General features: G+C 37.2%; 2 protein-coding genes across 21 annotated transcripts in view; one reads left to right on the forward strand and one right to left on the reverse strand.

Annotated features, from left to right (window-relative positions):
• LOC121376093 (splicing regulatory glutamine/lysine-rich protein 1-like) overlaps positions 1-3,044 on the forward strand; it is a 58,933-nt gene extending 55,889 nt beyond the window's left edge. For all 20 annotated transcript variants that reach the window (XM_041503873.1, XM_041503877.1, XM_041503878.1 and 17 more), the window contains 2 exons: positions 411-485; positions 2,281-3,044. In XM_041503873.1, coding sequence (XP_041359807.1) covers positions 411-485; positions 2,281-2,569 — 364 coding nt within the window. In that variant the 3' untranslated portion in view covers positions 2,570-3,044. The remainder of the gene's footprint in view (positions 1-410; positions 486-2,280) is intronic.
• Positions 3,045-5,315: 2,271 nt separating this feature from the next.
• LOC121375842 (tartrate-resistant acid phosphatase type 5-like) lies at positions 5,316-14,793 on the reverse strand. Its single transcript, XM_041503510.1, has 6 exons — positions 14,508-14,793; positions 12,928-13,133; positions 12,360-12,484; positions 11,593-11,793; positions 9,144-9,291; positions 5,316-5,810 (listed from the first exon to the last, which is right to left on the reverse strand). Exons 1-6 carry the CDS (start codon positions 14,569-14,571, stop codon positions 5,550-5,552), a joined length of 1,005 nt encoding a protein of 334 aa, XP_041359444.1. The 5' UTR covers positions 14,572-14,793; the 3' UTR covers positions 5,316-5,549.
• Positions 14,794-15,353: the final 560 nt, after the last annotated feature.

Raw genomic sequence — 15,353 nt, forward strand, 5'->3', positions numbered from 1 at the left:
TTTTGTAAATAATTTCAGTTTGGTTTGACATAAGAAGAAAAGTGAAAGTGTTCAGGAAATAACCAAAAAACCCACTAATTTTATGTGCAGTTTAGAAAACAGTTGGCTCAGAAAAAAAAAAACCTTGTAGTAAATTCCATTGTATGAAAATATGCATTACCTGTGAGAAGGACCTAAATGCAGACAAAATATCACAGGTGTGCATGGTTAAACACCTGTGTTGTCCTAAATTATTTTATTATACCCAGCTATTCAGGATAGACTTGTTACATGTGAGTAAGAGCTAACAGCTTATATGAATTCTTCTTTTATATTTTAGAATGAAGTTTAAATACAGAATGGTTGGGGTCATGTTAACAGGATGTTGTTACCTTGTATTTCTAATAACATACCTGGTTGTTCTGTTTCAGGCGTAGAAAAAGGAGCAGAAGAAGTCGGTCCACATCGCGGCGTCGGTCTCGTTCTAGAAGTGGTTCCAGACACAGGTACAGTTCTTACCACTCTTAAAGTGACAGACCCTTGTTTTTAAACACAACAACATATTTTTCACTATTAAAACCGTTTTTTAAAATTTAAATGAGAAGTATTTACCTTTTATTATTTAGAATATTAATTTTCGTACACGTGATTGATTGATTCATGTCATCCAGGTTTTTGCTATATCCTAAAATGTTTTTTGTCATAATTCTACAAACACATGTTAGTCTCAGAAGTAATGTTACTGAGACAAGCTCTAGTTGTTTTTAGATGATATTTCCCTGTATAAACATCACAGACTTTAGCTTCTCTGTTATAACCGTGTCCAAATGTGTGTTGCAGGTTTGTAGATTAACTAATCTTAGTGTCCACTTTCACAGGTTGAAACTAGGAACTACGCCTTTAAACTTGGATCACATTATATAACACAATGTAATTCATCTGTGACTGATTTTTAATCGGCCTGACTGCATTTGACACGAGATAGCTGTCATATTGTGTGAATGGGTTGTAGCAGTTGACACAACATGACTGTCCTATTGAGTCGTGTCGTATAATATGATCTAGACTTTATTAATCCCCTACCAGTCCAATCGGAGGGGATTATTATGTTTCATTTCTGTCCGTCCATCTGTCTGTCCCACATATTGCTTTTCGGATGTTTTTTACACAATGCCTCAAGATACTGAGCTGAAATTTTATATATAGCTTTATCATGTTCCGTTAGAGATCAAATTTGACTTTCATGGCAATTTACCTATTTTTGACAGAGTTGTGGTCCTTGAAATTAGGAGATACTAACATTAATTTTTCGGACTTTGTTTTGCAATTCCTCAAGATAATGAGTTGAACTTTTGTATATGTAGCTTCATGTACAGGCACAGATGAAGTTTAAATTTTTATGGCTATTTACTAATTTTTGGCCCTTGAACTTTGGAGATACGAACATTAGTTTCCATTTTTTTTTTATCGCAATGCCTCAAAGTATTGACCTGAAATTTTGTATATTGCTCGGTTGTATAGTTACTGATCAAGTTTGACTTGGTGGTTTACCCATTTTTGACAGAGTTATGGCACTTGAACTTAGAAGATATGAAAATTATTTTTCCAAACTTTGTTTTGCAATTCCAATTTTTCCAGTTTTATATACAGCTTTATCATGTACTGTTACAGATCAAGTTTGGCTTTCATGGCGATTAAGTAAAAGATATTTGCAGATTTATGGCCCTTGAATTTAAGAGATACGAACATTTGTTCATTTAATCAGAGATGTGATTTTCATCTTTTGTTAGATTTCAGCTTTTTTACATAAAATCTTTTTTACACAATACACTGAATTTTATTAAGCTTAAAAATTAACTTTATTTTACAGTCTAAATTGGGTTTTTTAATTAATATTTTAGTTTTGGTATATTGTTGGTATGCATGATTGTATCTTTCATGAATGTGACTAGTTCATGTTGTTAATACGTTTTTTTGATAGATTATAACTTTTTAATCCATTTTGATGTTCATATACTTCGACACCCAACAGTCATGCATTTTTTTTTGCTGAGGTGTCATTAAATATTCATTCATTCATTACCAATTTTTCCATCTTACATAGGCTGTTTAAGTGTGAGTGACATCAGATTTATATTTTTATGTCCAATGGAACTGCAGGAATATTTGTTTCTAATATTTAAAAAAAAAAGTCATCTATTTTACTTTGTGCTTGATGGTTATGAAGAAATTTTACCTACTGTTTATGGCAGTGGTGTTGAAATATATTCTTTCATCCATTATTACAACTGTATTTTCCAGGAAGAAAGATAAGAAAAGGGACCGAGATCGAAGCAGGGACCGTAAACGAGACAAAGACCGAGAAAGCAAAAAGAAGAGTCGCGACAAAGACCGAGAGCGAGAGAAGGATAAGGATAAGGATAAGGATAAAGACAAGGACAAGGACAAGGATAAGTCTGACACTAAGGTCGTGAGGGATTACGACGAGGAGGAGAAAGGATTCGGAAGTGGAGCTGAAAACAAGAAGAGTGACAGCGCGGCAGATCTCGACAGTAATAGACAGATGGTCGACATGGAGATGAGCGACTGAACGCACTGTGCTCGGAACATCTCTTTGTAATAAGAAGCAAATTAATGAGCCATTAATTAATGGATTAAGTCTTCTGAATATGACTAAATTGCTGGTGTGATAATTCTCATATGAACTTTGAAGAAATTCATTGTTGTGAACATTCAGATATTAACTTGAATTTTACAAAATTTGGTATTATGGATGTTCAAAGTTGAATACTTAAGAATTACACTGTTCAAAGACACTAAGGGAACAGTTGGAAAGTAGAACAATTGATAGTCATGTACACTTCATTGTTTAAATTGGAGGACAGTTGGAATTTATTATTCAAACAAGGTATTATAAATCTTCAACTTAAAAGACTTTGAAAGACAATTTGAATAGTTTATGTATCATGGAGATGTAACATGTTGGTTTGTAGCAAGTTTAGACAACGTATTTGTCAGATTACTCTAGCATGTCCTAAACTAGACTAATAAATCTTCTCTTACTTTTTGTAGTGTTATTTATGCTTTTTTGCTGTTTTTAAAAGTATGAGATGTATTGGTTTTGGCGTCTGACTAATATTCGTACTGCATAAGGTGTATCATAACATGATTTGGTATCATGTCAGAAAGCTATGTGTTACATACCATATCGCTGGGGTGTCATTAAACATTCATTCATTCATACCATATCGAGATCACAGTGACCTACTTTTCCTGTAACAATAAACGTGAGGTATCCGATAGTACATGGTTGGAAGTTGACGTGGTTTGATGTTAAAGAGATACTCCTGTCAAATATGAGCATTAAATTTTGAAAAGATTCATATCCGACTGTTAACAAATGAAAGAAAGAAATGTTTTATTTAATGACGCACTCAACACATTTTATTTATGGTTATATGGCGTCGGACATATGGTTAAGGACCACACAGATTTTGAGAGGAAACCCGCTGTCGCCACTTCATGGGCTACACTTTCCGATTAGCAGCAAGGGATCTTTTATTTGTGCTTCCCACAAGCAGGATAGCACAAACCATGGCCTTTGTTGAACCAGTTATGGTCACTGATCGGTGCAAGTGGTTTACACCTACCCACTAAGCCTTGTGGAGCACTCGCTCAGGGTTTGGAGTCGGTATCTGGATTAAAAATCCGATGGGATCCAAACCCAGTACCTACCAGCTTGTTGACCGATGGCCTAACCATGACGCCACCGAGGCCGGTAAACAAATGAAAGATGCTCAAGTTTAGCATTGGTAAAAAAGCCTGATTATTCCTGCCAACTGGGGGCAGCCATCGTGTGTCCTTTTGGTCAACTTGGAATAGTCCAGCTTGGTAGGATGTGACGTCGCCTGTATCGTGTAAATTACTCCATTATGTGCAGCGTAAATTAAGGCAAGGCCTTTTTCTTTGACAAGTCTGACTTGTAAAATGGCATAAATAACCAATTTAATACTGTATTTAACCACACATATTTCAGTTTATATTAACGAAACAAATTGGGGTTTTAGTATTTTTTCTTCTGTAAAAATCCAAAGAGAACAAAATGGAAACTACAAATTCGTTCAAGCATAAATTACCAGTCATGAAACATTTTTCGGCCTGGTAGGGGACATGTATAGCTTTAGCAATACACTCAGAATGCTTGTTTGTTGAAGAATAATTTCCCCAGGCAGTAAGGTGATACAGGTCTTGATCCATTACATGCTAATAATGTAAGTGACTATATTTTTTACACACCATTAAAACATTCTTAACATTAGGACATGTCATGACACATGAGACTGGCAAAAAATCTCACCAAAAATATCACAATACTCTATGATGTCAATAATATGTATTCTTTTTATGTTCAAAGGGCAGCGCTCCTACCAAACACAGTGGTAATGTAATTGACCAAATACATACCCCCAAAACTCACTTGGAAGAACAGACAGATTAACCAAGTAAACAGTTTTTGAAGTAAATATACTGCTGCATTGATGACAAAACATGATACATTGTTGGACAGTACTTTCATTTTGTTTTGTCAATGGTGGGTTATTTTGTACAGGAAAATAATGTAAGCTTATTTCTGGCTTATTGGGATGGATGTTATTATAAAAATTGTCATTCCGAAGTTTGGTCCAGAATTTTACCACTGGCATCCAAGTAGGTGTACTTTGTGACACGTCTTATCTAATTATTCTGCAAAAATCAACTAAAGCAGTACATTCATTCAACGATTAAGACCTGAAGTGACACATTAAGCATTGCATATCTACGTACCTGCTCACTAGAGGGTGAATTCAGGAAAAAAAGCAAAATGACTGCAACTACTATAATATAGTGCATAAGGTAGCTGTGCACATACGGTAATCTTAGCACCAAGATTTGTTCATAAAACGGGGACACAGATCAAGTTTACCTTTCATGACGATTTACCCATTTTCAGAGTTATGGCCGTTGAACTTAGGAGATAAGAAAATTTGTTGGGCCTGGTAGGTAGTATGGTTGTTAATCATTGGCTATTGGATCTGAAACATTTGGTACTTCTGACAGTCTTAAGAGAGAAAAACCTGCTTCATTTTCCATTAGTAGCAAGGGATCTTTTATATACACCATCCCACAGACGGGATAACATATACCATGGCCTTTGAAATACCAGTTGTGGCTGGAATGACAAATAGCCCAATAGGCCCACCGACAGGGATCGATCCTAAACCAACTGCACATCAGGTGAGTGGATTACCACTAGGCTAAGTCCCATCATAACAAATAAACTATGAACTACTCAAACAAAAGACTAAAATATTTTATTAAAAATTACACCCTGATTGACAAATCAAAACTATATGCTTTGATTAAAACTTATTATAGTAACCATATTAACATAAAATATTACATTGTTTTAAGAGAGTTATCTTAATAAATATTTTCTATAAAAAATATTGCACAAATTTATATACGATACTGTATTATAGTGACATAAAATTAACTTGGACATCAGTTCATATTTTATCAAGACCAAAATATTAAAAGTCAATCTTAGATTTTCTCGGATGGCTGACTGTTTGGTACAGAATTTTGCCACTGGCATCCAAGTAGGTGTACGTCATATTGTTTGGTGTCGCCTCAATGTAGAGAAAACCTCCGAGACTACTTGTGTCAGCCCAGTGAAATTTTGAACTCCCTGTCGGTACAGATCTCTGATGTGCTAAACTTTTGTCAATGAAGTTAGCTGACCCAGATACAGTGTAATCAAGAGTGATTCCATTCTTGGATGTCTGCAAATGCTGGAAGTAGAAATTATACACAAGTAAATATTTTATAGTCTTTGCCAAGACTAATTTGGCAATAAACAATACACAAGCATTCTGTTCTCTGTTCAGAGTTTCTGTCCTTATTTGTGGGCAGGACGTAGCCCAGAGGTACAGCGCTCGCTCGATGCGCGGTTGGTGTGGGATCAATCCTTGTTGGTGGGCCCATTGGGCTATTTCTCATTCCAGTCGGTGCACCACGAATGGTATATCAAAGGCCGTGGTATGTGTTATCCTTGCTGTGGGATGGTGCATATAAAAGATCCCTTGCTGCTAATAGAAAAGAATAGCCCATGAAGTGGCGACAGTGGGTTTCCTCTATATCTGTGTGGTCCATAACCATATGTCCGACGCTATATAAAAGTAATTAAAATGTGTTGAGTGCGTCGTTAAATAAGTTCAAGGGCCATAATGCCGTCACAAATGGGTAAATCAGAATAAAACTTGATCTGTAACAGTACATGATATTGTTACACACAAAATTTCAGCTCAATATCTCGAGGCATTGTGAAAAAACATCTTGAAAACTATATTTGGGACAGATAAACAGACGGGCAGAAGGACGGATATGAAATCTAGTCCTCTCTGGTTGGACCGGTAAGGGACTAATACAAATTTGTTTACGGTTATTGTCTGCCAAAAGTAATCTGGTGTAGAAGTGCTTTAAATATAATTTTAAAAAAAATTGTTTGTTGTCAGAAACTAATCTTGCCACAAAGTCGGATATATGACAAAGAGCAATAAAGGCATTCCAGTTCGTGTTCTCCAGTTTGTTGGGCTTAATAATAGGGTGTGGGTAAAAAGAAAATGAAAGTACTTATGAGAATAATCCTACCCACTAGGGCCTCCACGAGTCCAAAATATTGGACTCGAGTACTCGAGGGTCAAACTCGACCGGACCAGAGTACTTGGGCCTACACTTGATGAGACTAAGCAATAAAGTAAAATAGTATTATGCATATTAATTCCAGCTCTGAACACTGATGCCAAATCAAGCCATTGTATTGCATTCCACATTCAACTTTTGTTTTCTTTCCATGTCTCATAGCCCAATAAAATAACCGGCGGCTAGCATATGGCAAAATGATGTAAACAATATAATTAAATTGCACGGGTACTCAAGTCCTGTGAATGGACTAAAGTCTTGCTGGACTAGGCCCATGGCCGAGTACTCGACTACTCATGGAGAGACCCTACTACCCACCATTCTCCTGTTTTGGAGCACCGGAGACAACACATTATTATTTTGTTTTAATTATTTTTTATTTACTGGTGTAAGGAATCAGTTAGAATTTCATTATTAGTTATAATCAGTTAAGCCCAACTGATGGACTTTCAATTACACAATGGGTCAGACCCGACATTTTCACATACAGAGAACTTTACCGAGCTACATTCCACTCACATGCATGCAGACTGGTATTTTAACGTTGTTGGTTTAGTAGTATGCTGTCTGTATAGTGGTGGAAATCACCTACGAGGAACAGCATAACAAGGTTCACATTTATTGTACGATTTCCCTTGTATGTCATAACATAATCGTATATCTTAAGCCATCGGACTACAGGCTGATAGGTACAGGGTTCGCAGCCCGGTACCGGCTCCAACCCAGAGCGAGTTCTTAAGGGCTCAATGGGTAGGTGTAAGGCCACTAAACCCTCTTCTTTCTCACTAACCAACTAACAACTAACCCACTGTCCTAACAGATAGCCTAGATAGCTGAGGTGTGTGCCCTGGACAGCGTGCTTGAACCTTAATTGGATATAAGCACGAAAATAAGTTAAAATGAAATGAACTTTTTTGTTTAAAATTTGTTTTGTTTAACAACATCACTAGAGCACATTGATTAATTAATCATCGGCTAATGGATGTCAGATATTTGGTAATTTTGACATGTAATCATCAGAGAAAACCCGCTACATTTTTCTAATGCAGAAAGGGATCTTTTATATGCACTTCCCACAGACAGGAAAACATATACCACAGCCTTTGACCAGTTGTGGTGCACTGGTTAGAACGAAAAAAAACCCAATCAGTTCAACAGAGGTGGTTCGATCCTGCGACGCAAACACCTCAAGTGAGCACTCAACTGACTGAGCTAAATCCTGCCCTGTGTCATTTAATCATTGGCTATAATAAAAGTACATCTCTTTCTGATTGGATGATACAACATTCCAAACAGAATACTTTCTTCACTGAGTCTATTATTATTTACATTTGACATCATTTCACATATTCATACATCATTTGAATATTGAGTAATGGGTGACTGAAATTATAGTTAAGTATAAAGTTTACCAAAAAGACCTATTTCGTACTTATATCCAATTAAGGTTCAAGCACACTATCCTGGACACACACACCTCAGCTATCTGGGCTGTCTGTTCAGGACAGTGGGTTAGTTGTTAATTGTTAGTGGTTAGCGAGAGAGAAGGTGTAGTGGCCATATACCTACCCATTGAGTCGTTAAACCTCACTCTGGGTGGGAGCCGGTACTGGGCTGCGAACCATGTACCTACCAGCCTTATGCCCGATGGCTTAACAACAATGCTACCAAGGCCGGTATTATATTATAAAGAGGTTACTATTAATATGACATCACTTTAGAATGGGTTGACTTGTGATCAGGTTTTCAAGACGTCTTACAATGAATACTAATTACTCTGCTGGCAAAGAAAGGTTGGTAGTTTGTAAACATTGACTGACAGTATATTTACTAATTTAGCAGAAGAATTCTACGGTAATAAAGAGAATAGTACTGTACATTTGTGTCCATGACAAACAATGTTTATGACATTCGCGCCTAAATTATCACATTTCCCTCCCTCTCGCTTGCATGGACACTTGTATAATATCCTGTATTAAAAGTCTGTTTTGTTTAACAACACCACTGGCTATTGGGTGTGAAACATTTGGTAATTCTGACTTGTAGTCATCAGAGGAAACCCGACTATATTTTTTCTAATGCAGCAAGGGATCTTTTATATGCACTTTCCCATAGACAGGAAAACACATACCACGACCTTTGACCAGTTGTGGTGCACTGGTTGAAACGAGAAAAACCCCAATCAATTGAATGGATCCACCGAGGTGGTTTGATCCTGTAACGCAAGCACCTCAAACGAGCACTCAACCGACTGAGCTAAATCCTGCCCCAATATCCTGTATTAATCCTGCCTGGAGGTTGTGGTCATGACCAGACATGTGACCATTCGCCCTGTATTAATCCTGTATTAATCATACCTGGAGGTTGTGGTCATGACCAGACATGTGACCATTCGCCCTGTATTAATCCTGTATTAATCATACCTGGAGGTTGTGGTCATGACCAGACATGTGACCATTCGCCCTGTATTTGTACAGCATGGGCAGCAGTGTGTCCACCAGACATTTCGTCGGACCGTGCTCGGCCACAGAGTAAACTGGGAAGTGACCAGTGGTCAGCAGGAAATCAGCCCTGAAATTAAAACAGTTGAAAACCCTGTTATATATATACTAAATGGCAAAAGTTATCGTGACACACAAAAGACAAAGATAACAGATGATAAGTTTTTAATGCTGTGTATGAAACGTTATAACATGGAAAGAGAAATGTCTGAAGGTATGGAAACGAGCAATAGTCCATGAAAAGGGTGCACCTAAAATATGCAAATGAGCCACATCACTAGAGGGGTTCCAGAGCGAAGTTCACACAGTCAGTAGCGAGTATGTCCACCTTGAGCATTGATACAGGCCTGGCACCGTCATCTCACTGAGGCCGCTAAATGCTGGAGAAAGGAATGGTACAGGCTATGAGGGTTGCTGGTTGGAACCTGTTTCACAGATGTGTGGTTCGGATCCATGTGTCTTGGCGAGGGGTAGTCACGGGTGGTCTGCCGCTACAGGGATGGTACCTGACCTGGTTGTTTTGTTGATATCGTTGCCATAAGTGCCATATGGTGTTTCTGTGGATGTTGAATTGACATGCTGCGAGGTCCCAGATTCAAGCATCCCTATGATTCACCATCTGTCATTTTCACTGAGGCGTGGCATGACGAAATTGCATCAAACAGTTCACTAAAGGTGTTTTTCCGACTTCTGGACTTCTGAAAGCTGCACAGAGTGGCAATGATTTGCGACTGAATGTCTGGCCTTTTATGGTGAACACTGGACAGGATATCTCCCGAATATTCCATGTTTCTTGCACAAAGCATGCAATCGCTGCAACAACTCCTTGGTTGCATTTCTTTGAGCTGTTTTGTGCACATTTTTTCTGGTTTACATCCATAAATCCATTCAAATTTATTACTCCAAACAATCCATGTCACAATAACTTTTGCCTTTGAGTATATGTACAAACTCCTATAGAGATCATTATAGTACACGTCTGGAGTGTGAAAGCTGTACAAAATGATGTGAAACAAGTTGAAATGTGAATGGATCATTCAAAAATTGGAACTGCTCAAAACATTTTTCTCGATAACTGGAGAACATGCAGACATGCTGATGTTGTCAATTTCATCAACCTATAGTAATGAACAATGAGTGTGTGATGTCGCACAGCTACTCATGAGATCATTATATTACTACCTAATAGTGATACAAATTGTTCTTTCGTTTGAATAATATTCCACTAGAATAAATTTGTAGTTACTAGTACTAATGAAAAAGGTATTAAAGATTTAAATTAGGTCGAGGTTAAAGCCTATGTCATTCTTTCACTCACACATTGGGGCCAACAAAGAGTGGAACTCACTGGGTAACTGCCTCATTTGCCCCAAATCACTTGGACCCACAGTGTAGAACATAATGTCCAGTTGCCTTTATTTGTCACTTAAGATTCTCAGAAACTGATAGAGCGAGAGAAAACAACCACTGGCATAGCCAAGTGGGTCAAGCTCCACCCTCCCCCAAATCATATCTGTATTGCCCCCACTACTGTTTATATCTGCCTGTCGACCAATGTAATATAAATATAAAATCCTGAGCTAAACCAATGGGTGGAACTCTGTTCCATTAATGGAAAGCACATTATGACCTCAAGAAAAAGAAAAGGTAAGCAAAGAAATTTAAAAAAACATGGTAACACATTTAAAACCAAAAAAGAGATAAAAGTTAGTTATTGTTTGCAAACATTATTGGGATGGATATCTATGTCATGTTCCCCATTTGTAGCTATAGCATTCAGTGTTCGAGATTAAATTTTTTGGCCAGTATCCCAGTTGGATACTAACATTTCAAAATCTGGTATAACCACCTGAGAATTTAGTATTATATGACATCCCGGTGTGATACTGGGTTCTTGAAGTCTGGTATCCAAAATTAAATTCTGGTATCCCCGGGATACCGCTAATCTCGAACACTGGCATTAGATACATGGTACACATACCAGTTGTTTTGCCATGTTATGTAATGCACGAGAGTTTATAGTGCGCAAGAATATTATACCACAAGACTGCTAAAAAGAGTGGTATAAATCTTGTGCACTATAAACAACAATCTATATTATGATTAACAAAAGTTTAATTAAATAACACAGCATACTTTGTCAGGAAAGTTAGTCAAATTTGATGGAATCGATGGAATGCTGAGTGTCCTGGCTAGGAACATAACGTCACTCGGGTGAACATGTACTATGTATACAAGATTTTGTATCACACATAATGTTGTTTAATAAAATATTTTTTTATTGCAGTCAGAATTGTCTTTATTACTATAGTAAGATTAAATGGGTATGAACTAAGTATTCTTGTCAGATACTTAAACCCTTTTTACCCACTTGCTTGTTGACAGCATTTTCTCCACCCACTGCCACTGTACATCGGCCAGCTTCTTATCAGCAGGTCCTTGTGGCTGAAACCCACCAAAGTCGTGGGCCACGTTGCCACACAGCATCACTGTGTCCATCATGATGAGGTCCACCGTGCTGTCGCTGTTGGGAATCTTGAAACTCAACGGATAAAAGAAGTATGGGAAATTCCTGAAACCAAAGTAAAAATAGTTTTAAAAAAAAGAGATAAATATCTGTTTCTTACTAGTTAGATGGATGGATATTTTGCATTGTATTGTATTGATACGTACTCATTCACATGTTCAAGTAAGGTTCAGGAATTGTCTGCCCTGAGCACATTGCAGCCCTCCAAGTTAACTTTTTCCATCTAGGAGCCAGATGGTGTCTACTTGTATTTTTTTTATATAGATAGTATGAAATGTTAATGGTCACATATGCGACCAAATCGGTTGCAATGTAGAGGGCTACAGTTTCTGACCCAGGCTAGAAATCCCGTCCAGGGCAGATCTTTTCCAGTTATAAGCAAGGAGTCTTTTTTATATGCACTCTTCCTCAGAGACAACAGCACATACTACAGCCTTTAATATACCAGTTGTAGAGTTTCAAATGAAAATACCCATATTTGGTTCTACCACTATACTCTTCTACTAAGACACTTTTACTCTCATAACAAAATACAAATGGTAATAAAACATTTTGACATTAATATATTAGTTGCCCAAACTAGGTTATCATGTGTGTATTAATGTACTTACCACCTTGTAGAGTGTTGTGAATATGCAATTTGTGCTGAGACGTTGCCTCGGTGGTCATGGTTACCAGCAATGAGGTACCAAGGAACCTGCAGAGATGGAGCAGTGTACACTCTTTCAAATGTCTCCTGTAACAAAAAAATAAAAATAAATAAACTGTAAAATATACGAAAAAACACAGTTATAGCACCACTAATATGGTTTTTATCATTTACTGCTTTTTGAAAGCTTCAAACCCTAATTTCTTCTCCCTTTTATCAAATTGTTTAAATGATAATAATAATTAACCAAGTTCTATTTAAAAATAAAAATTAAACCACTTGATCAAATTACTTTAATTTTTGTTAAATATGCACAAAGGTTAAGATCCACAGGTGTAGTAGCTGTGGTCCATATTTCACTGATGGAACTTAACAGAGAAACGTAGGTAAATGCAAACACATAATGTAGAGATAACTGCCATCTATGAAAGATTAACACCTGTGTCACCTGTGAGAAAACTACTGACTGATTCACCAAGAGACTATTATTACAAAACTGCAGCAAACAAAAACAATTTTAATAATCTTACAAAAAATCTTGCATTGTCAACGTTCGTTACACCGTCATAGTAAAAGTTGTCTCCGAGTTCCAGAATAAACTGTGGATTGTACCGGCTTGCGATCTTTCCCATCTCATGCGCGGTACCAACCTCGACTGGCGTGGTGTAGGGGAAGACTGGTTGACCTCCCATATCACCAATCACCAGAAAGCGAAGGCTGTCCATGGCAAAACACCCTACAAGAAAAACAAATCAGTAAATGTTTAACAAGGACAGGAATGCTTGTTTAACAACACCTCAGCAAATTTTAAACAACTATTTGGTGTTTAACATATGATTATTTCAACATTTGGTAGAGCAGGGGACAATATTTGGAAACTTAGGTAACCTCAACTTGATTCACATGATTTTTACCTAAACAGGTTTAGCAAACAAAATTTACATAACCCAATTAACTCAAACTTGTATTCAATTTAGATTCAAATGACACTATTTCAGGCTGATACTGTAAGCTGAAGCAAAACAAAATATATATATAATTATTTGCTATTGTAGGGCTTCTAGAAAAAAAAATAATCCACTAGCCACGGGATCAGTAATTTTAAAAATGTACTAGCCATGATTAAAAATTCACTAGCCCTACTTTACTTTAAGCTAATACAATTTGACTAAATAATAATAATAATTAGATAGGTCACCTAAAGAGGAAGACAGAGCTTAAAAACACTAACATTAGGGATTGGGGTGGGGTCAGGATATTTATATTTAAAAAATAAGACTTAACTGCAACATTTTACCCAAAAAATTTCACTAGCCATCGGGCATGACAATAGTAGTTATTTACTAGACCAACACTGAATATCACTAGCCATGTGAGTGGGGCTGCCATAATCTAGAAGCCCTGGCTATTGGATATATCAAACATTTTGTCATTCTAACATGTTACATAGTATTTGAGAGGAAACCTGCTACATTGTCCCATTAGTTGCGAGGTATCTTTTATATGCCCCACCCTACAGACAGAATAGCACATACAACAGCCTCTGTCGTACCCATGGTGGCAAGACTTCCGAACATTCCAGCATTCATTCAGGCTTATGTTTAGGGTTAATGATATTAGCATGCATGCATGATGCTGGAACATTCGGAAGTCTTTCACCAGTCGTAGTGCACTGGCTGGACAAGAAAGAACCCAATGGGACCACCGATGGGGATCGATCCTTGACTGATTGTACATCTGGCTAGTACTTTACCACTGGGCTACGTCCTGCCCCACATTATTTTGATGGCAAACCCCCCACCCCAAACCAACCCACCCTCCACCCCAAACAAACCCCAAAACAACAAAAGCCCATCATTAATAAATAAATATACGGTATAATATCCGCCCGGTCCCCTCCATTATTATTTTTAGTTAGGGTTGAGGGTTAGGGTTAGGGTTAAGGTTAGGGTTAGGGTTAGGGTTAGGGTTGGGGTTATGGCTGGGGTTAGGGCTAGTGTTGGGGTTCGGGTTAGGGTTAGGGTTAGGGTTAGGGGAAGGGGGGACCGGGTGGATATTTTTCCAAATATACTATGGATTTGGAAACGAAATCCAGACCCATGTTATTTACCTGTTGTGCACTGGAGTGCCAGTAGAGCAACCATACATAACACAGTGTTTTTAATAATCGCCATCTTCGACGTTCCCAACAAAAGTTTAGTACTTATCTAACGACTACGTATTATGATATAATCATTATGAGTCCAATTAATTAAGTACTTTGCTCTTTCACCCCTGAAATAAGTACAATCCATCGATATAGATATCTCCATCACGTACGATATCACATGAGTCCAATTAATTAAGTACTTTGCTCTTTCATCCCTGAAATAAGTACAATCCATTGATTTAAATATCTCCATTACGTACGATATCACATGACAAGTCAACATAGCAGTCGGAATATTCCGGTAATTTCCGATTATGGGATGCAATGACCGGGAAATATAAAACTTGCAGATTGATTAGAGAATAATTTCAATCTCTAAAAATCCCTTTATTATAAACCCTTGGATTTGTTAAATTCGTATCACGTGATGATAAAAACTGGCATTCATAGGACCATGAATCTCAGTTTAGCACTATTTTTGGCTATATAGCCGGAACTACTTTATAAATTATGTCAACAAAGGAATCCCCGAGGAATTTCCTTGAGGTTCTATTTTTAGACATCAAACAGTAATCGTCTGCCGTCAAACTTGTAAACATCTAAAAATCTTCACATATAAATTATACCATACAAAATAGGTCGCTTCAGACATTTTTTATTAAAGGTTAAAAGTTATTGAAATTACTTACGTTACATGTTTATAGTGAATTCAAAATCCCACAGCTAAAAATCTATTTTGTCGATCCAAAAAAAAGTGTATAATTCCAATGGAATTTGGTCTTTTACAAAAGCGATTTCAAAAACAAA

The sequence above is a fragment of the Gigantopelta aegis genome, chromosome 6 (assembly GCF_016097555.1).
Source record: "Gigantopelta aegis isolate Gae_Host chromosome 6, Gae_host_genome, whole genome shotgun sequence".
NCBI classification, from domain to species: Eukaryota; Metazoa; Mollusca; class Gastropoda; order Neomphalida; family Peltospiridae; genus Gigantopelta; species Gigantopelta aegis.